The sequence below is a fragment of the Anser brachyrhynchus genome (assembly GCF_964034855.1).
Source record: "Anser brachyrhynchus genome assembly, chromosome: 25".
NCBI classification, from domain to species: domain Eukaryota; kingdom Metazoa; phylum Chordata; class Aves; order Anseriformes; family Anatidae; genus Anser; species Anser brachyrhynchus.
The window spans coordinates 4,433,641-4,456,096 of record NC_137718.1 but is presented as its reverse complement, the minus strand read 5'-3'; the positions used below and the strand labels follow the sequence as shown (position 1 = coordinate 4,456,096).

The 22,456-nt window shown below is 40.9% G+C and overlaps 1 protein-coding gene across 14 annotated transcripts in view; it reads left to right on the top strand.

The window, feature by feature from the left end:
- The window catches only part of LOC308182811 (uncharacterized protein), a 207,307-nt gene that overhangs the window by 179,708 nt on the left and 5,143 nt on the right, over positions 1-22,456 (top strand). For 10 of the 14 annotated variants that reach the window (XM_080568029.1, XM_080568028.1, XM_080568030.1 and 7 more), the window contains 8 exons: positions 610-725; positions 1,912-2,026; positions 2,616-2,753; positions 4,095-5,715; positions 7,230-7,340; positions 7,714-7,802; positions 8,109-8,212; positions 20,128-20,206. In XM_080568029.1, the coding sequence (XP_080424155.1) occupies positions 610-725; positions 1,912-2,026; positions 2,616-2,753; positions 4,095-4,283 (558 nt within the window). In that variant the 3' untranslated portion in view covers positions 4,284-5,715; positions 7,230-7,340; positions 7,714-7,802; positions 8,109-8,212; positions 20,128-20,206. The other 4 variants (XM_080568025.1, XM_080568023.1, XM_080568026.1 and 1 more) reach the window with 4 other exon arrangements.

The window sequence follows — 22,456 nt, the reverse complement described above, 5'->3', positions numbered from 1 at the left end:
GGGGGATTTTCTGGCTGAGCCTGAGCATGATCTTTGGCTTTGTCTAGAATTTTTGGTATTACCCTGATTTTATTTGCAGTCAGCAGTTTGAGTTTCTTTGAGATAAACCTTTCTAATATGCAAGAAAGAAGCGTAAGAAAGCTAGAATTCTTTTTAACGAGAAGAGGCATCTTGTGATTAGGTGTTATTGGGCAGGAATATTTTCTCCATTGTGTAAGGCAGATTTCTACTACACGTTTTTCCCCACTTCTACATCTAGTGCATTTAGGGATGTTAACATTAAATAGACATTCATTGTATGAAGCAAGGAATGGAAAGTTTCTTTAGGTGTACAGAGTTTAACGCCTCCTTGAAAGGGGATTCTTCAGCACTGCTTGTGAACATCTAGTTCAGTAAAGAATTAAGATCTATAGTTACAGCTAGATCTCAGCTTGGCAGGATAGTTGATGACCAGAAATTCTTCACTGGAAAGTAACCACTTTTTGTCAGTTTTACTAACTAATTAGGTTGCAAAACTTACTGGATCATGTTTGGGGTAAAATCATCTCTGGAATTGTGATGTTCTATGCAATATTTGGGTGTTTGGTTTTTTTTTGTCTCCAACTTCAGGATTCTTCAGGAGGTTGCTTAGCTGTTCCTTTTGACCCTCAGACAGTGCTCAAAGAACTTGTCAGCATCAGAGTATCACTGCTCCCATGTGTCAAGGAAAAAGCCCCAGAAAAGAGGTAAAACACATCAACAGATTGCTGCCAGTGAAATAAAAATATTCATACTATGTAGAATGATTTACTTTGTCTTTCTAGACAGTGGATATGTTACTCTTCTGTTTTGGGTGGCAACACATTGTTTCTATCAAAGTTTGTGCTTGCCAACATCCTGTTTTTTCTGCTCATGATCTGGAGTCCTGAATCAGCTTTGCTGTAGTGGTACAGATTCAGGATTCCATTATGAAGACCAATTTCATCATCTGGCTTTTAAGCTTTAGGAAAGTCATTGACCAGTGCCTCAGTTTCCTTTTTTGAAAACCTGTTTCTACGTTTTTTAACCCAGGAATGGGTTAAACAGTGAAACAGACATCAGGATTTCTGAATTGGTGTCTTTGTTGTGAATATGAGCAGGACAGAAAGAGAATGGCATAACAACTTACTTTGGGAACTAAAGTCTTTTATCGTAAATAGAAAAGATAGCTATTCTAATGAAAAGTCAGCTTTAAATCTCTCATTTAATAGTAAAAGTCATATGCTACTAGAGATAGAGAAAAATATTTGATGGAAACATTTTCATATGTTCTAATACAAATTGCTTCGTATTCTGCTGCAAAACTATTACTGCAGCTGACACTTTTCTCCTTCCAAATGCTGGATTCAGTTCTGGTCAGTTACCTGCAATCATTTGTTTCAAGTATTCTTCAGGCATATAACTGAGGCAGAGAAATCCCTTTTGCTAATCATAGAATCATTAAATGGTTTGGGTTGGAAAGGATCTTTAAAGATCTAGTCCAACTCCCCTGCCAGGAGCAGGAACGCCTCATACCAGATGAGGTTTCACAAAGCCCTGTGCAACCTCATCTTGAACGCTTCTTATTTGGGCAACCTGTTCCCGTGCCTAATCAGCCTTGTGGTAAAAAACATCTTTCTAATATCAAATCTGAATCTAGCCTCTTTCAATTTGGAACCATTACCCCTTGTCCTATCCCTACAGAATGTGGCAAAAGGTCTTTCACTGTCTAATCTACCAGACTTACTTGGAGATATAGGATGAGACAGTTCACAGTGCTACCCTGTATGTTTGCCTGCCTGCCTGCCTTCCTTCCTTCATTCTTTCCATCCTTCGGAAAAGAAATAGATAAAATATGGGCTGTACTTCTGTGATTCCTTCTGGCAATTCCTGTCATGTTTATTTCCCAATTAGGGTGTCTAGTCTGGAAAAGTACCAGGCCCTTAAGCTGCAAGTGGAGACGCAGGACAGGATGGAAAGTTCTCAGAAAAGTGACTACAACTGGATGTTAGATTCCTCTGCTGTTAAGGTCAGTCATTCATTTTACTAGTTTTTCTCTGACAGTCATCCATCAACATCTCTAAAACTTTCCCTGATATTTTGAGTGTGCAGGGGGAAAAAAAAAATCTCTAGTGTTTAGGAAGTTAAGAATTTCTGTTTTCTCTTTTAACTCTCACCCTATGCACAATGATGATAGTCATCAAAGGTCTCAAATTATGTGTATTGATTTAATACAGACAGTCTTTAATACAGAGAGTCGGTTCAGAGTCTTAATTTCAGAAAAGTATGAAGTCCTTATGCTCTAGAAATTAAGTATGAACACCTAAACTTTTTAGTAATTTTTTGACAATCTTGTTCAACCTCAATCTGACAGACACATTACATCGATTGGCCAATGTCTGCAAAACAACAGCATCACCTCTGCATTTCTCTCTTGCTACAACTCCTGCTAAGAATTTGCATTCAGTGAGACATCTCTTTTACTTGCAGTTATGACATGACCTGTATCCTCTGAATTGGCGTGCCTGTCCCCAAGACTGACTGAGCCCTGCTAGAAGATGCTGCCATTGTAGAATGTGTGTTTGTTGTTTTCCATGAAGGTATTTTGTGTTCTCTAGCTGAAGGTTGCAAAACTGGAGGAGAGGCTGGATGAGCTAAATGAGGAGTTTTCTGAACTGACAGTACGGGCCTTGAGCATGCAGGAAGATGGGGAATCGTTGGAGGAGGAGCTGAGAATGCAGGAAGAGTCATTTACGGTATGAATCATCTTTTGCTGTTTAGTCTTTAACCAGCCATAGAGCAGTGGCCACAGCAGCTCGTCTTTACATAGGCACATGCCCTTGTGATTCAGCTTCATTGCATTGCAGAGGTGAAGGCAGGTGAAAAAGGCACACCAGAAAACATGTGCTTATGCCAATCAGTTGCATTCCAATCTGAACCACCGTAAGCTCCAGTATCTTTATTTCGGAGTATTAGACAATGGAAGAGATTCTTTTTTCACTTAAACTTAAAGACTTTCTTTTCATGTAATTGGTTCTGTCAGGCAATGTCCCCTTACTTAAAGTTTTTTGCAAGATAAGTAGCATACCTCACTCCTCACGTACTCCATGTCCTTACGGTGTAAGTATCAAGCTGAGCTCAGTCCACAGCTCTGGTTTCATGCTAACGAGTGAGAAGCAACAGCTTGAATTAAATGCTGTGCTTCATCGACAGAACCTGGGAGTCAGGCCTCCTTTGTTCTCATCTCCATGCGTGATACTGGATAAGTCCTGTATATTCCTTGTTCATTAGTCTCTCCGTTTATTTTTCAAAAGCCACTATGTGGCTTATACAGTGATAAGCAGATTCCTTGAGTCGTACGAAGAGTGACACAGCCTATCCTTAAGCTATGTAGTGGAAAGCAGAGGTGCTGAGAATTCAAACACTGTGTAGAATAACATGATATTGAATGAAATTACAGTTTTTAAGAGAAAACTATGGAGAACAGCCATTCAGGTACAAGTCCTTTTATTTTTCTTGTGTCTTTTGGTCTCCCAGCAGGTACTTGCAAAAACGCAGGGGTTTTGTTTCTTATGAACTCGTTTGTTAGAGCTTTTTGGTTCATCACAAAAGATTCAGGTGAAACCATTACAATATAGCCAAGTTCTGTGATCTTAGGGAGCAATTTTCCTGCAAGAGAATAAGAAGCCTCTTCCTTTTCATGTATACCTGTTTCTAGCAGTAAATAAACAAAGAATTAAAATAAGCTGGATGTCTTCTGCACTGAATATTTTCCTCCAGCTGTTGCTGAATTTTTAGACTGCGATGCCTAGAGCTTGAGATTATTATTGGTGTGGCTTTGATGTAATAAGGCGTGGGTTGTTTGCAGTATTTTGAAATTCAGATACACTGGGCTCTGCAAAGGTCAGAATGTGCAATGAGTGTGCCCTACGCAGCTTGCTACATGCTCTTGAGTCACTGCGTCAGCGTATAGTGCTGGCAGTAGATCCTGTCCCAGACCTGTCCACTGAGCCAGGTGGCCACAGTGGTGGCTTAGCCATCCCTTGATGCTGTCCACTGAATGTACACTCTGCTTTTGTTTTGATTTTCTGTAATAGACTGCAAGCAACAAACAAGCGTGGGGAGCTCAGCAATATTCAGAGCTGTTGGATTTTTGGGCCACAAAGAGGGACGAAGCCCTGCTGCTGGAAATAAGGAAGAACTGCATTGCTCAGAGGATTGAAGAGATGGAAGCAGAACTATTTTATCTTCAGCAAAGTAAACTAGGCACCAGCCCATTTCCTTGAGGAACCTAGCTCATAAGGCAATACCTAAAGGCAGATTATGGGAGCATGTTTGAATCTGTGGACAGAGTGCTTTATCTGAAGTATCGTGATAGATACATACGTAGTTAGAGATTCACTCGGTCAAATATGTCACGGAAAATCCATATTCTGTTTTCTTTAATTGGTTGAAGTACATTCACACTTACCCTCAGTCATCAATAATTTTCTGGGCTTGAGAGGAAAGCTGAAGTTCTTAACATTGTTTGCTAATTTCAGAGTTTTCATTGCTAAGTCAGTAAAGCAGAAAAGATGTGAGGCCGTGGGTCACCCCCTCTTACCAGTGCATTCTGTACTGCCTTTTTCACTTCTGATATCAAGGATAGTTGTGAGGATCTTTTAGGTACAGTTCAGAGCAATACTTCAAAGACTTGCCCAGCATTTCTACGCTGCCTGTGCATGTTTTCAATAGAATCGTATTGATCAGTAAGGTCTGCTGGCAGAGACCTTGAAGGCCTTTAGAGGTGTGATGTTTGGGCAAAGAGTACACTTAAATAATTCCCTGTAGCAGAGAGTGCAGCAATCTGTGTATCTGCTGGTGTCCAATGCTCTGTGAGCTTGATCTTTAAATAGAATATATCTTTTCTACCATTTCTATTCTTTTAGTCTGTCTTTATGATGCCAGGAGAGCCTGGCTGCAAAATGGGCTTTGTTTCTGAGGAGCAAGATTGGACTCAGCACACCTGCTGTCTCTTTCTGCACCGTATTCCTTAGCTCCAGGTGAAGTAGCATAGCATAAACTTGCTCGTCTGTGAGCCAGCACAATGCCTTGGCAAACCACATTGGTAGGCTTCAGCCAACTGTTTTCAACAGCAAAGTCTGTTCTTTTTTCATTTCAGTGTTTACTGAATTGCTTATGTGTGAAGAGGTTTGTGAACCCACTCCTTCCTGGTTCCTAAACACAAACCTGTGCTTACTCATTCTGCCTTTGCATAACTGTAGAGGGTATTAAGAGGGTGAGACTTAAGTGCCTGGGAGCCAAGACAGAAGCTCTCAGCTTCAGTTCCATAAACTGGTATCTCTCCTCGATCCAGAGGAACTGCCTGTTTTTTGCCCTTACCTACTCACTTTGGTGGTTCCACATTTTCTGAGCTTGCTCCCAGAAGCAAAAGCTTTGTTGTAGTTCCTTTGCACCTTGGGAGAATTTAATTATTTGCTGACACTTTGAAGGGACTTTCAGAAAATGAAAGGATTTTAGGAAGCAAAATGTACCTACAGGCAACCGCTACAAAACACCGTGATTGCCGCCTTCTGGGATATAGTAATGAAAAGGCTGTCATTGCTCTCCTAATTGCTTTCTTTTCAGGTTATCAGCAGATATAACAGTACTACATGGACACAAGTATCTTCAGTGACTGCTGTCTCTGTAATATCCACTGGAAAATACGGTACACAGGTGATAGAGTTATCTCTGTGCTGTGCTTCCAGCTGATATTTGTAAAAGGCATGTTGGAAGGCAGTAGCAAGTAAAATCTGACAATTTTTTCATAGCAACAGTTTTCCAATGAAAATAATTAGTTTTATTCTAGATCAAAACAAAGATATGTATATAGAATTTTGCTGATTTTTTTCCCCACTGTTGTTTTCTTAACAAGTACACTTCAGTTATAAGTAAATAATTTTGTGTTTCAAATTATTTGTTGTTTTTTTTTTTTCCACAAAATGAAAGAATATCAATGAGAAGACCAGAATTTCACACAGCATTTTCTTTTCATGTTCTGTTGATGGTTACTGAAAGAAAGAACAAATATAAAGAGGAGTGGTGCAACCATTATTTTTGTTCTTCTAAAGTATTTACTGTTGATAGCTCTTTGTCTAGTGTTCTCTGAAATCTTCTGGAAGTCAAGCTTGTCTGGAGTAGCTCTGAAGTCCCCTCACGTTTGGGAGGCTGCTGTTTCCCTGAGACTGCTGATAAGACTGACCAAGTCCAGGGTGACTTAATTTGGAATTCGAAGAAGGATCACAGGGCTGTTGGTTTTCCTTCAGTTGTTTTGACTTATGCCTCTCTTAACAGAAAATGAAAGGCCCTTTTCAGCATTCAGGGTAAAGTGTAGCTTCTCATGGAGGGCACCAAACACGGCTGTGAGTGTGAAAAGGGAGGTATGGTGAGTTCCCTGACCAGGAACCTCTCCAGCTTACAGCTGTGTGTGGCTCTGAAGCAACACCTGCCGAAACTGGGTGGTTTCTGCTGCTTTTGTCTTCCAGTGTGAAGCTTATCAAGCCTCCTAGTGGGTTAACAAAGCCAGACAACGTTCCAGTGGTGTGTGTCGCAGTTACTGAGGCCCACCTTGGCTGTGCTCATTATGTAGTTAATCCTTGCTTCTCATCCAGATAGGGCTCTATACAGTGCTTTCAAATGCTGTTGGAAGAAAAGGTCCAGTGAAAACAACTAGTGAGAATGTCCATCCGAAGAAAATGTCCAATGAGGATTTCATTAGTATGTCAGTGCAAATGAAATGCAGTACCGGTCCGGATCTGCTGGCAGAGTCTCTGCAGGTTTTCACACTCAGTGCTTAAGTACAGGCAGGTTAATTAAGCCTATTCAATTGCCAGCTACAAACATAACAATAATGAATATCCATTGAATTCTCCTAGACTGTAGCAGATGCAGGTTATTATGACCCAGCTTACCCCACAGCAAAAGACTTTTGTGCTGAACTATACAAACTAGTTTTTGCCTTGACTAAAAGCATGGGTTGTTCTAACTTGACTGACTGTTAGAGTGAAAGGCAGATAACTTGTTTTGAGGTGGTCCTGGATCATAGTCCTCAAGTAAAAGGCACCCAGACTCTGGGCTGTTTGTCAGACGTGGATTATATCTGCATAGCTGAGACATGTCTTGAGTTAAATTGCGTAGCCCGTAGTAACTTTCTGCCCTTGAACCCTGACCAGGACTTCTGTGTGTTGCAGGTGAAGTTGAGTTGGCAGATGAGAATGGCAAGGTGACGAATTTGCTCCAGAACCATTATACATCACAGTTCCTAAGTGAGAGAGGGTTTTGTGTGCTACTCAGAGTTACATGTATGTAAATTTGCTAATCTCTGTATTGCAGATGCTATTATTTTCCTTTGCAGCTGAAGAGATACACACACACAAATGAAGGCTGAAATTTATAGGGAATTTTCATTTTGGATTCCCTGTCTAAGCCTGTGAGCATCCTTAACTCCAGTCAGAGATAACAGAACCTAATGATCTTGAACACTTACTGAAGACAGGGCTAAGATACCAGAAATTGGACATCTGAAATTAAGTTGCTTTTTAAAATGGTCCAGTGGAAGCTAGGATTGCCTCCCTGTAGGACAGAGGTTTCCTTACAACCTCAGTTTTGACCTCCAAAAAAAAAATTTTTTTTTTTTAAGTTTCTGGTTTTATGCCATGCTTTTATCCCTAACAGGACATGAAGGTTCTCAAGAAGCTGTGTTTATGCCACTGTTGAGAGATCACAGCATTGTTGCTCCAAAGTTCCCATGTTGGTGGCCTAAGGTAGGTGTTTCTGTAATGTTGTTCTCAAACCTGAGAGGAGAAAGTATTGTGTCAGCTGTGTTCCTCAGGAAGGAATAAAAGCCTGAGGTAAAGAGGAATGCTTTAAATTTATGGTCAAAATGAGAAGTCTTTTCAGAAGTAAAAAAACAAACAAACAAAAACTACAGCTAACTAGAAAAGAAAATGCTTGTTAATAGCTTTTCATTGTGAGGTACTGAAATCATAGATGACTTGGTATGTGCCGTACAAGTACCAGAATAGCATTTGATCTTTTCTTACCAGCTTCTTTTTCTCTTCTCTCTGGAGCTAAATTGGGAAAGTGGGAAGATTTGAAAGTGTCACCTACTGACTGAAAACTAGAAAATGTGGCAAGCAAACAACCTTGCTTTTGGAAGTTCCATCCACAGAAGGTAAGCCTCTGGCCTGAATGAGATTTAATACTTAGGCTGAAACACTAAATGCCTCTTTCCTATGAGAAGGAAGTCTCACTGAGCTAGTTCATCAGTCTGAAGCCAGGAACATGCTTAATGCCTTTGCCAAATGAAGCCTTGGTTCTTGCAGACACAGGGTGAATAGTAGAAATTGGCAGATGGACAGCTGCAGCCCCAGGTGGCTGCTTTCAGGGTCAGTCTTGTAATTGATTCATCTTTAACTTAGTTTTATTTCTGAAGTTGTTGAAGTATTCAATTAACGTGTCCTTAGTAGTCTCCTCTAAACTTTTACCTAACCAACTTTGTAAATAACTTTATAACTCCTCATATGGATCATATCTCCATGGGATGGACCCTGTCCCATCCGTAGTGTACTGTAATCCTGCTGATTTGCTGTGCTGAGTACTTCTTCATACCCTGCACAATGAGAAACATACTAAACCTGCATATAATATTTAAGATAATCTTGTAAAAGTAATAGATAAACCTTTCTTCTTCAAGGTTCCTCTTAAAAAAAGGCTGTAAAATCTAATCAGTCAAAACATAACTTCCCTGTATAAAACACCCAGTGATACATTGATCTCAGAATAAAGATAAGTTTGCAAACAATTTTAAAGTTGCAACACTTGATTTTGTGAAAATCTTTTGTTGCTGAAAATTCTTCAATTTCAACAAAAAGATCTCCAAAATGGATTTTTAACAGTGACCCCTAAATAAGAAAAGGGCTGTTGGGACTTTCCAGTAAGGTTTCCTACATGCTGATGTTTGTACACTGAATTCACGTGTGTCTGTGTGAGTACTATGTAACAGTCTTGGATGTATTTAATTATTTGTGTCATGGAAAAAGTAGTATCTATATTTTCCACAAAAAACACATGCTCAAGGAAAGATCCCAGTCAGACAGCAATTAAAATGCCTTTGTAAGTAAAACAGCTCTCTGCCATTAAATCTGAAGGCGAAATATGTGGTCCTGGACACACTGTATTCCTCTGATATAAATCCCTTCAGTATAGCCACTGTTCTATATGTGTTATTTGTTCTGCCATATGTTAATGCATACCTTGAATCCATCTCTTTTCTATTCGATTGGCAGAAATGCTAAGACATGCTGTGATGGTACAGGAAGAATCAGTGCAGATCATGTTGCTGACTTGCTGCATTGTTTATGGCGATTGCCAAAGGCATGAAGCAATGGAGCTGCAAAGGCAGATTGTGCTGATATTAGGGAAGTGCAAAACTAGTGTGTGCGCTGGGGTTGTGGAGATCTAAAATTTGTTGGGACACAGCATTTTCGTAAGGTAGCATTGGAGATAGCAATTACTTCAGTGGGATGTTTCCCCGCTTTTTCTTGAACATACAGAATTCAGTCTTAAAACAAACCTGGCAAAACAAAAATGGGATCAAGGCAGTAGTTATCCAGGGTAGCTTTTCCTTGGAAAGAAAACAGGTAACCCTGGAAAAGTAGCATGTAGACCTAGCTAACTTCATTAATAAGGCAGGATAAAATGTTTTTTTCAAGTAGGCAGGTATCCAGCCCAGTCATTAGAAAAACTGGAAGAAGCTTGAAGTGAGGAAGCAGAAACTGGGTTTTCCTTTTTGCCTGTTCCTCACCAGCAGTATTAGACCCTGAAGAAGTGAAACCATGAAAATACACTCATATCTACTAAAAGCAACAGGCATTAATTCCCAGTCTCCCCCTCACCCATCTGTCAGCCGATTAAGTTCTGACAAATCAAAGCCCAGAATAGCAGAAAAGATGCACTGTTCTCTGTGTGAAATCTGCTGCAGCCCATCACTCCTACACCTCTGAGCAACAAAGCAAACAGCACTGTATTTTGTAGTTCCAAAGCTATACTAAGTGTACACCTCTGGTATTCTTGTAAGAATACCACAGGCTTGGGAGAAAAGGTGCTAGTAGGCCTATTTCTTGGAGCAAATTTGCCAAACCAAACATAGATAAAGTGAAGAATGTGGCATTTAAAAAGCTGGTGGTTTCCAGGTGCCCAGCTCTTACTAAACTTCGCTAGAAGGCCATTGTGCGTAGGTCTGACAGGTTGCCCTTTGTTAACAGTGCCAGGGGAGGTATGAGCTGATACCTGGGTTGTGGTGAAAAAGAGAAGTCAACATGCTGTACGAATCAAAGGCCTCTTGTAACACTGCATATTGAGGTCAGTCCCTTTTTGGCTGGTGTAAGAAATAACATTTTCAAGAGCAGCTTGTCTGAAGCACCCAGCTCTTTCGGATCCACGGGCTGAGCTTTACTGCAACATTAGTTGGCAGGAAGGGCGAATTACCGCAGTCCTAAGTGCAGACGCTGGGCTAACAGCTTTCTGGAATAGTGTCGGATAATGTATATGCCTGCAAATGATACCAGGGGAGAGATCAGAGGAAAAAGTGGATATTCATGGTTTGGATTTACATCATGACACTTCTGAAGAAGCTAGAAATTGGAGCAATAAAAAGACAGGGTCCTCTCTTAATATATGCTCCTGTGAAGTTTAATTTACTCCACTTGCATGAAATTTTGAAATGTTTTGCTATAAATGAGGCCAGGACCTGTTTTTTTGTTGTTGCTTGTTTGTTTGCTTTTTTTCTCTGTCTTGTTAGAGAAGCCAGTTATTTTTTTTTCTCTTCAAGTGGAAAAAGTATGCTACACTAGGTAACCAGTCCTTCAACTCTCTTCTGGAGAACTGTTTTGAATTTAAGATGTTAAAGTTATTTGATCCGTAGTAAGTCCATCAGCAAATGTCTCCCATCAATGATTTACTACCCTAAACAGTTTTCCCGTAGCGTATTTGCCTGTGTTTTGTAGGTCAGCAGTAACTAAGAATGAGGAAAACTTTTGTGGTGTTATAAATCCTTTGCTTACCTTGGCTTCTCCACCCTCTGTTAGCAAACTGCGCTTTCAAAATTCATAGCCAAGCTCAGAAAGGAAGTATTCATGCAGCAGAATTACTCCTGTTGAGTTTTATTCTTGCGTGATTTTTTCTTCCTGCTACATTCACCTTCTGGTCTGGGAGGGGATTTGAGAATTGGCTGTGTAGCTACTGGACTCAAGGAGAAACTCACCTTGTGGAAGAGGCTAATCTCAGCAGCAAGCAAGCTGGATCCAGCTGCAATCTGAACAGCGGGCTGTGCAGCCAAGCGGCTACTTACCCTTCGAGTTACTATTCATACTTCACTGGGTGGTGCTAATGGTGTGGTGGGGGCAGCTCTCCTGCACCCCATTTGACCTGCCCTGGTGTGTACCCTATAAAGAAGGTTCAGTTACAGCTGGCCAGTTGGGAACTGGGAGGAGATTTGTGCTGGGAACATTCTGTCTGTTCGGGATATAATGAACTTTCCTCCAAAGTAGCACATGCCTGGCTATTCCAGACAAAAGTAGAGAGTAATTCAAGTCCAATCTAGCACAGCTGACTTGGACCACCTGGGAATTAAAAACAAAATTCTGTTCGTCCACAAAAAGGAGAAAAGACTGGTTCTAGCTAGGGCTGTGCTGCTTCCAACATGGCAAAGTAATGGAGAGAGTTAGGATGGGGAAAGCCCTATAGTTTCTCAGAAAGACTGAGGTGGATGCCTGAAATGCAAATGCAGTAAAAGAGCATTGAGTTTCTGACTTGCATATGTAAATGGGGAAGGTGCCACAAATAGCTTCTTTCTCCCGGTCTGCTGGTAGCTATGAATGATTTGGGGTAAATCTGTTAATGTTTATGCTGTGGGAGCCTACGAACCTCAGTGGAAAATTGGACCAGAGGTTGTTCAGATTAAAAGCATACATAGGTCTGTGCTCTCATTTCTCTGCATCTGGTGTTTAGTGACAGCATTACATCAGGTTGCTTTTCCAGTCTTGGAGGAATTCAGGACTCTGATTCTAGAAAACGCTTGGACTGCCTCAGATGAAAGGCACAGAGTCGTACTGTAAGTTAGAAACCTCCATACCAGCACATCTACTGAACAGTTTTTTGTGTGACAATAGGGTAACTTTCAGAACTAATACCAAGGCTGGGTTTGAGCCCTTTTGACAGGTACCTTATGTATGTACCAGGAAGAAACAGATTGATTTTTCTGGTATAAAATCCCTATGTAGTCTTCATTTATTGTCTGTTACACTCCCATGGGAAATTACATTTGACAGGTACTTTATCATGAAGCCATGCTTTTGGGGTGACTTTTTTTTTTTTTTTTAAATCTGCATAGGGGAAAAAGGAGGTCTTCATGGGTAGTAGATTTGGTTTACTAGGAACAGTAAAGATGAAGACTTTTTTGAAGCTCCAAGGCTTTGAATAATATTCAAGGAAAGTTACTAAATTGTTCCAATTTAGGAACTAGCACCACGAGTCTGGAATAATCTAACCCAGCACTGTCTGTTTTGGGTTGTCTCAGTGTTCCCGTTTAAAATAATAACCTGACTCTTCTGCTAGCACTCTTTGTGGCCAAGGGACTTGCCAAAAGCTTTTGCTGTGTACCAGTTGTTTTGTGCAAAATGGGTACAAAGCCTATTGCAGAATACTGAAATTCTCCAATGGAACATGTTCTACTGATCTCACCTTATTTCAGAGGGGGATCTAAATGAAAATATGACATCAAGGTGCTGGCCTAACTTGAGTGTGTCCCTTCATATGAATCTTGCTGCCCAGTCTGTGCCTTCGCTTTGTTGAAGTGGGTGTGTGTTAACAAGAAACTTGTCAAGAGTTGATTGCCTGTTCCCTCGCAAGCTATAGTGCAGGAGCTCTCTGCTCAGGCATGATGTAGGTCTGGCCACCTGATTCTGGTTTTGATTGAGTCAGGCTGGTGTGATTTTCAAAGGTTTTATTTGTGATCTTTGTGATCTCTTGTTATGTACCTCTTGGGCTAGTTTGCCATTGCTTTGGCTCTTGCCCTTGCTCATGTCTGCATGATCTAGCCATTACATTTCTTGTCTTCATAAGGCAGGACTTACAGATCTAAATTTTCCTCTCACAAACCAGCCTTTCCTTTTTTCTTTTATATTTTTTTTCTTCTTTTGTTTTCTTTTTTTTTTCCCTTTTTCATTGTATCTTTTTTTTCTTTTGTTTCCTTTTGTCTTTTTTTTTTTCCTGTAAGATAATAGAGTGCTGCAGAGAATTAGCACAGTGGGCATCTTCAAAAATAGCTGCATATGTATTTTATTTCCTCTGTCACATAATTTCAGTGCATCTCTATGACTGCTTCCTCCTCCCAGCCTTCCTGCAGGCAAGTAGCAGAACCAAGCTCAAAACAAGCAGTTGCAAAGCACTGCTGTGAGTGGTATCTGAACTTTAACCCTCCTCCTTTCCCGACTCTCTGGCACCACGTTTACCCTCAGGAGAAATACAGGTGGCTTCTTCAGGCTGTTGGGCTTTCTCCGTTGGGGGAATTTCCTACACTTTGTTGTGTGAATCTTACCTACTCTCTTACTCAATATATTATTTTGCTTTTTATTTGCGCAGAACTTCTGATGCACAGCTGACCTGTTTCACAAAGTCCATCCATTCAGCACACTTCTGCATTCTTCCCTCTGTCCTTCTTCCTTCCAGGCCTTATTGATACTCTGCAAAGTGCTTTTCTACGCTCTGTTTAGGATTCATAGATCAGGACTGTTCCTGCTTAAGTGTGCACTCTTGATTTGCAGACCATTCAGACTGCCAGGGAGATCGTTGAGATGTTGACTTAATGCCTGGAAAACAGGCCTAAAGATGAGGTAAGATATGCTAGGAAGTCTACCATAAGTAAGTTTATTTGCATGATAAATGTACCATTCGTGGGATTTTTATCAGCAGTGAACCCTTCAGAGAAGTTATTTAAGAATAACTCCGTTCTATCCTTCCTTCCTGTCAGTTCTTTCGTTTGCATCCATCTCTCCTTAATTCCCTTCACTTTCCATGTCTACATATTTCTCTCCATTGTTCTGTATTTTTCTAATCTACTTCTGTTTTTCACCTTCTTTTTGGAATAATCTTACTGAGTAATCCTTTCTGGCCTTTAAAATCTATGAATCATTAGCACCAGTTTGTGATAAATTTACTGATTCTCCATATTCTCTCCCTAAGACTGTAGGAGGTGAACAGTTAAGTGTCACAGACTTACTTGAGCCATTTTACTTCATTTACTTCCCTGCTCAGTACACACGGTCTTTGTGTCTGTCAGCTGTAGCTGTGAACAATTCTTTGCTGCTCAAACCTCACCTCTTCTGACTCAGCCTGCGTGACATGGAGGGACCAGAGAGATGTCAGAGCCTGGGGCGGCTGTGGTACACAAGGGTGAGAAACTGCTGGTACCAGCAGAGAAGAGAGAGCACTATTTACCTGTGCATGCAGACAGTTTCTCCTTCCCTGCTGGTACCAGCGCATTCTCCTTACTCAGGTTCAGGCTGGTACCAGCATTTTTTATTTATTTATTTATTTATTCTCATTTGCTCCAGAGTGAGGTATTTTTCTCCATAGTTAAAACACCAGCTTTTACAGCTCAGGGATGCCTGGTAGTGAAAGCCTTTTAAAATATATTTCTTTGAACTATCTCCATTCTGTCCCTGTCCCCTTTGCTTCAGAAAGGCCAGAAGGGACAGTAACAGGCAGTCTCAGGTGTGCTGTTTACCAGTGTATTATCGAGACCAGCCAGTCTCACATAATGCAGACTTGACAGATATATCTAGGCAAAAGAGAAGAGCAAGTGAGAGATTCTTGAGGAAAAGAGAGAAGTTGCTCATCTAGATAATTAGTTCTTGTTTGGAAGTGTATTTTCCTGTCAGACAGGGTCTATTCTAGGTGTTGGCGTCTTTTCACAAAGATGAGATATTGTGTATTTTCTTCCTATTGAACCTCCTAGTAGCCTGGTCCTGTAAACCCTTAGCTCAATGCAGATGAGTAGGTATTGTACTCATTCAAGATTTTCAAAATTGTGCTGTGTATTTTCTTGCCACCAAACTGCAGGTCTGTGACAGATCTTGATAGTTTTGGGGTAATTGTCTCCTTGAATTAATAAAAATGGCATACATTGATGTCTCATGTGAGGGGGAACAGATATTCCAGAGGGATGTGGCCCTGTAAGCATTAATGCTACCTGCAGAAGAAAGTCGCAAGTTTCTGAGTATGTAAAACAAACTGAGCTACTGATCTGAACAGGGCCAGCAGCAGAGATTATTGCAGCAGTATAGGAAGCAACATGTGTAGGCATCAACTGGAAGAAGCCCAGTCTAGGTCAGTGAAGCAGTCTTAGAGGGCTTCAGACCTGGCATACTGACAGTATAGGAATTTGTGCTTAAGAGGCTAGGCCTGTACAGAACAATGTGGTTTTTCTTGTAGTTTCTCAGTTGCATAGCCCCAAATGTTGTCTGTTTTCCAGTTTTACAAGAGTAGTGGCTGGAGAAGTATGGAGACTATGTAGGGCTGGAACGATGGGACAAAACAAAAGTGCCATATGATGGAAGAATTCGTACGTTGGAAAAATAAATAATGCAGTCATTTGCAATATTTTTATTGTCATGATAGTTTCAGGTTAGGACATTTCTTGCCTGCTGACAGAAGGTGACTGATAAAGTACCATTTACTTTTCACATTGAGATTGGAATGAGATTGGGCTGAATTTTATGAATCTCTAGTGGGGTTACACTACAATGTACAAAAAGAGCCAGTGCAGACTTTCTTGGGGTGAAATTTGGAGGAACAGAGTTCTAGTAATAGTTGTGTTCTATTAGAAGCTTCAAGACTCTGCTATTTGCATCATATTTATTATAAAAGTACTGTTTTTCTTTCTGCTTAATAAAGGACCAGTGAAGTTGGAACAGACCTTGAATAGCATGGCTTTGTTGGCTTCCAAGGGAGAGATTTTACAGTAGCCAAAACCCACTTCCTTCAACAGAGAAATCTGCCACCGATTTTACTGTTTTTCATCTGTTCTACCTGTTCTACACCCAAGTGCCTGTCTTTTGTCCTCAGGAAGACTTACAGTGTCTTACAGTGTTCACCTTAAAAGCTCCTGGTAACATAGAAAAGCTTCTGCTTTAAGTCTGTGTGTCTTGCTGATGCATATACACTGGCTTTGTGCTTACAGACAGCTTCAGTAGGGATGTCTGCCTGCAGAGCACCTAAGACAGCCCCTGAAGAACTGGAGGCTGCATTTGCTTATTGCTCATCTTAGCAGCATTTCCAAATCTTGCTGTATTTTTACTGCTGATAGGGAATGGGCTTCAGTGTACAGCTGCTTCCTTCCAGGAAGTACTTTGTTCTTGCCAGATATAAAAACACCTTTCTTCCTTCAGTTAATAACCTGGAGTATAAATACTGACAAACATCTGTTCCAAAGTGTATTTATTTAGGAAAACATGTCATTGAGAAAGCTTCTGCAAGGTGTGCAGGAGCATGTGTGTGCCCCTGTGGCAAGCAGGACAGCCCCGAGGGGCAGTGAGCGCAGCGGTGTGGAGCCCTGCAGTGTCTGTGGACACACTGCCTCACACTGTACCTCTGCGTAGGCGAGGAATATTGGTCATGCTGCCAAGGTTTTGCTTTTTTGGCTGCGAGTGCTGTAAATGCTCAGGCAGCACTGGGAGAGGTGGGGGGTGACCGGTGGCAGAGCCTGTCTGTGGTGAGCTGAGGCCGCACTTCACCTCAGCATGGTCTTGGTGACAGACCGGCTGCGTCTGTGGCTCCTGCGAGCTTGGAATCCGTGAATGCAGGGAAAAATAAAATGTGAGTTGCCTTTACTAATGACCAACACAGACTGTCTGCCCTTCCACGCCTCTGCTGGGCCTGGAGAGGGTGTGTGGCCACCAGCCAGCCGCCTGTGGTGCTCCCGAGGTCAGGATGGTTTCCCTGGAAGAGCTGCGGCTTGGCCAGGCTCTTCTGGTGGCTCCCCCTCATAAATGCTTGGAGGTGAGGGCCCTTACTGTTCTTAACCCTTCAAAAGGAGGCTGAGGGGAGACCTCTGCCAATTTTTGCAGATATGGTCTCTGCAAATACCTGAAAGGAGTTTGCAGCAAGGAGGGTGCCATTCTCCTTTCTGTGGTGACAAGTGATAAAACGTGAGGCAATGGCCTCAAGTTGCTCCAGGGTAGGTTTAGATTTGATATTAGGGAGAATTTCTTCACAGAAAGGGTGGCTGGAAAAGATCCATAGGATCATAATACTGAGCATTAGCTAAAATAAGACCTTACAGATGGGTTTACATCCATTTTAGTAGATTTCCCTGCCTTTAGAAGGGGTTAATTCTCTCAGTCCCCTTTAAAATGAATGCGGGACTACAGGGAATCAGCATTTGTGGAAGTCATGACTGACCAGGCCAGAACTGTGGGGCTTTCCTTTCTAAACAACACATGCCACTCGTACACTATAAAGACCTTAAAACAGGCAGAATGGGGTTCAGTTACTTCACCTGATGTACACTTTGCTGTACTAGGTCATGCTTTCAGCCTTGCTTGCTAAAAATGAGACTTTTCTTTCAGTTGGTTCTCAGCTGAGTGCCTTCTACATGCCCCCTGGCTACATAGGATGCTAACAAACACTGTGCTTTACCCTTTTTATTTGTTCCTATCTAATGAATGCTGCATTTTTGGAACTAACAATGATTGCTTTGGACCAAATTGACTGCCTAAATAAGGCAGCAATTACTACTGTTTTTTTCCAAAGTGGCTCTCTAAAGTCCTGGGGACTTTGACCCTTATGACCATGTAATTGTTAAGCTAGCAGAGGTAAGGGCTGAACTTTCAAGGGAAGCAGTAATGCAGAGTTAGGAAGTCTAGTCTTTGGATTTGCCTCCTTGGCAAAGGCATGACCTGCAGTTGTTTGAAGCCAACGTGCCTGTCTCCATGGGACTCTGACTCATATTTCTGATATGTAGAAACCCCTCTCTGTAGCAGAACTGTTGCAAGTTTAGACCATTTCTTTTTCTAGGAAATAAACATTCAGAGATTTACAGATCCACATCATTAATATCATCAGCAGAGTTTGGTATCAGTGGATTTGCTTTACTTGGGGATCACCTGGCAATTGCTTTTTTATTAAAATTTGTTAAGGTTTTGGAAAATAATCCTTGTCTGAAACAGGAACTGTGGCCCTCAAGTTGAGACTGTTTAAAGGCATTAGGATAATCTTTTATCACAGAAGTACAGAGTCTGAGTGCTGGAAATGAGATTTTCCTGCAACAGATCAGATATTTAACTGCAGCAGGTAATGCTTTAGAAAAAGAGGGAAATAGCTGTCTATGCAGAATATCATGCCAACATCTTCAGACAGTGGAGAAAGAGATACAGTTGATATATAACCAACAGCAGAGCCCCAGAACTTCCTTATAAAAGGCTGCGGTCTGGTTAACCCTAGCTCCAGTGCTTTCACTCAGCCTATTGGCATGTATCGAGTAGTTAGGAATTACTATTTTGTTTGTGATATATAATCAGCTGCTGAAGGTCTTATTGTTTTTCAAGAAAAAGAGCAATGCATTCTGTCACTTGTTTTGGATTTTTGCTTATATTTTTTCTATTAAACACTTCATTGAAAGTATGCAGCCAGTTCCAAAAATCTGTCAGATCAAAGGAAAGTAGTCTTTTAGTCTGTTCAGAAAGCATCAGTTCTGTTGCAATTCATTTTCCAATGAAAGGAGCATTAGTTAAAAAACAGTGGTATTTCAAAGTAGGTTGTTAGAGAAAAGACAGTTCTGAAGTGAATAACTGGGTTTCTTGCTGCTTTGCTATACAGGTCTGCTAGAAAATTCATGTTCATCCTTAAATACAACATACTGTGCTGCTATGAGAAAGATCTGGTGGGCATTCTGCTTGAAATTTGCAATAATTTTGCAGCATCAAGCCAGCTAAAGTTGATTCAAGTTGAGCTTTGTTTCCTAAATAGCATGGTTAGTAATGTGAGCATGTAAATGATACCAAATGAGCCTTTAAGATAGCATCTTACAGGGAACAAATGGTAGCTCATGTTGCTGAATGGTAGCTCGCATTGCTGTAGTGGTTATGGTTCATCCAGCAAATCTGTTAGGTAGCCAGTGCTGGGGGTAAATACCTTTGCAACTAGCACTTTTGTGTTTGTTTTTCATTTATGGACTCAAATTTTGCACCTGCAACTTTAAACTCTTCTGTCAGCTTAAAAATAAACTTCACAATGTGAAGTCATAGGAAATCCAATTACTGTCTGAGCAAGAAATTGACTGTCATTATGAATGCAAACAACATTGTGTTTTCTGGTGCTGTTACCTGGAAGTCAGATGGATTGAGTGATTATGGGGTGCGTAGAGCTGCCAGAAAATATCTGCTCCCAGGGGATCTTTCACACTGGTGGGTCTGGGCTCGTTAGTCATTCACTGCGAAATAATGTTTTGGAAAGAGTTGGTGAAGTGATCTGGTTAAAGCAAGTGTAATAAGGCATGACTTTGGAGACGGCGTTTTTCCTCTGAAAACCTCTGGTATCAGAAGAAATGAATGCGACCAGCTTAACGTCATCTTGAGTGTTTTTGGCAGAGCATGGGATTGGAACAAGACATCGGTGTCTCTGTAAATCAAGAGGCCCCGGGTTGCGTAGTGCTAAAGACATTTCTGAGACTTATGTCAAGGCACAAGAGTGGCATCATAATCATACTCAATGAGCATGGTGTGGACTCGCTTCTTATGGTTTAGATATGCGTTCAGAGTAATTTACTTTGATGCATCACAGATCTCCAGTAAGGCCCCTGAGAATGTGTTACCCTGATGGGAAGCTAAGCCTGAGTTCTTTGTGTGGTAGTGCTCTGGCAATAATCTATTGAATTACATGGTTAAACAGACAGTGAATGGGGTGTGTGTATCCAGCATCATTTTGATCATTTCTATTTTCAGTAAGTGTTGACACTGTAGTGAGAACAGCAGTTGTCTGCAAATGTTTGCAGGAAGAAGATTAATTTATGTGTTTTCCTTCCTCTTCTAGCAGAGATTGACATGGGCCAGCAGCATTGTGGTGTCTGCTGAAGAGGTTCCTTGCTCTAGAGGTGGTGCTGCCAGGAAAGGTAATAAAAACAATTTCCACTGTATAATTTGGCTCTGTATTTTTGTTTAGCAATGTGAACCCTGCCTATGAGTTAATGGCAGCGAAGGCACTCTCTACACTGTAGCAATGCAAGTCTTCACTATATCCCTCCAGTCTTCAGTGAAATCTCAACATCACAAGCTCTCTCAAACAATTCATCAGCTCTTGAATCATGTTATGTGGTTAAAAAAGTATTATTGAGAATTCCTGGTTAGTAATATTTTGAAAGAGGATGAGTAATCCTGCATGAGGTCTGCAGAATGGATTTATGGGGAAGGGAATGTGCTTTACATAAAGTAGTCACTAGAAAGACTGCATACTATACTCAGATATTATGTGTCTCTCTGCTACTACTGCCAAAATCAGTTTTGCATTTGAGTATATAGGAAAATTTGGACCTGCTGCACATAAGAACTTCATCTTTTACTCAGTTAAAGCGGAAGGTGTAAGTATTATTATTTGTTATCTTTTTAAAGTTTGCCTAACCCCAAGTTAAAGTGCTTATAACTGACCTGTTCAAAAGCCCTGTGTTCAGAAGTAAAATACAAAATCCTACTGATTTTACTATAGTATGAAGTATTCTTATGAGTAAACATTTTCAGCAACATACTAACAGGGCCAAGATACAGACCTGAGGACAGAGAAGCTATTGCAATTTTCCTGGCTAAATAGCTCTTACACACTTCGTTGCACAGCAGTTTTTGGTGTCCTTAAATTCTCTCTCTCATTTGTTGAGGAGTAGCACTTTACCTTAGGGCAACTCTCCGTTTTCATCTGGCTGCCTCTTGACCAGAAGGCAGGAATTGTCTAGTGACATAACATGAAAAAGGGGAAAGGTGTCAGGGTTTTTTGGAGGTGGGAGGAGGGGGAGATGGTGAGAGCTAGTTTAAACTAGAGAAAACTGTGCAAAGTTGTTGTTGTTACAAGGGAGGTAAAGGAAAACTGTGAATTTCTGTGTAATCAGTGGGGACATCTGACCTGTCTAGTCTGGCTCAGGCTGGAGCAAGAAAGCACAGTTTTGTGTTAAAGAAAGATTTCTCGGTTTATGAGGTAATAACTTAACTTTTGCATGCTTGCAACATAGGTGTAGCCAGAAAAGAAACAGCCTGCTTGAAGGTGTAACTTCCATTTCAAAATCTTCTCCTCTGCTTTGCATATCTCTGAGTTATTGCTACTTATTTGACTGAGGGAGAACAATGCCTGTTCATGTTGAAGCTGCAGAGCTGGTAAAGGAATTTATAAGTAAGGACTGAGAGGAGAAATTGCATTTTCTTTCTGCTTTAGTAGTTAGCATAGAATTATTTATCATGGCTCATGGCAATGGTTTCTGCATGTTTTCTAATCCCGAGAAGATAATTATGGTGTAGTATGCATGCAGTGGTAAGAAACCTATGTAAGGTTAAAAGATCCTTGTGATAAAGGCTCTGTGAAAAAGCAGTATGTAGACCTGAACAGGAAAGTAAACTATCTTCCTTACCAGTTATTAATATGAAGACTCTTTCAGCTCAGTTTTTCAGTTCCTGGATCTCAGTGTGCGTATTCTGCCCAGATTTGCAATTTAACTTGAATGTCTGTAACATTTTTGATATGGGAGCAGTTAGAACTTGAAGATGCCGTGCTATAGCGAACATCTTTAACCTGCTCAAGACTTGGATGCAAAATAAGTAAAACAATAAATAATGCAGCAGTAAGTATAAGAATTGATGGGTGGCATAACTATTGCCTTTTGGAAACCCATTATGAGATTGAAGGGAGGATTCCTCTGTACCTGTTTGATTAACGTCAATGCAGCTGCATTGTAGCACCTTTTTTGCACTTTTTGTTAATAGTCAACTTTGGTGGGTACAGTAACATCCTCTGGGTTAAATGAGGCCTTTGTTTGAGGATAGTTCCATGTTCACTTGCAACAGACACTACAGCCTCACACCTTGCTGTCAGTGGAGGATGGTTGTACTGGACGGAGAGGTCCTACCTGCTGTTTACCGCACATGCTGTTATGCAACGGCCTGTGTTGTCCAACGCGGTAATTCCCAGACTTACTCGTTCTAACAAGCATTATGCATGCCAGTAAGTCAATGTAGGATTCATTCTTTCCACACCTATGGCATGTTTGTCCATTTTGCCTTAATATTTTGGTGGTCTTATGTAATACTGGAAAGTCTCTTTGATTTAGAAATAGTGAATCATTCTTCAGGTGTTTATGGGCTTTGCCTTTCTTGGATCCCTTTTT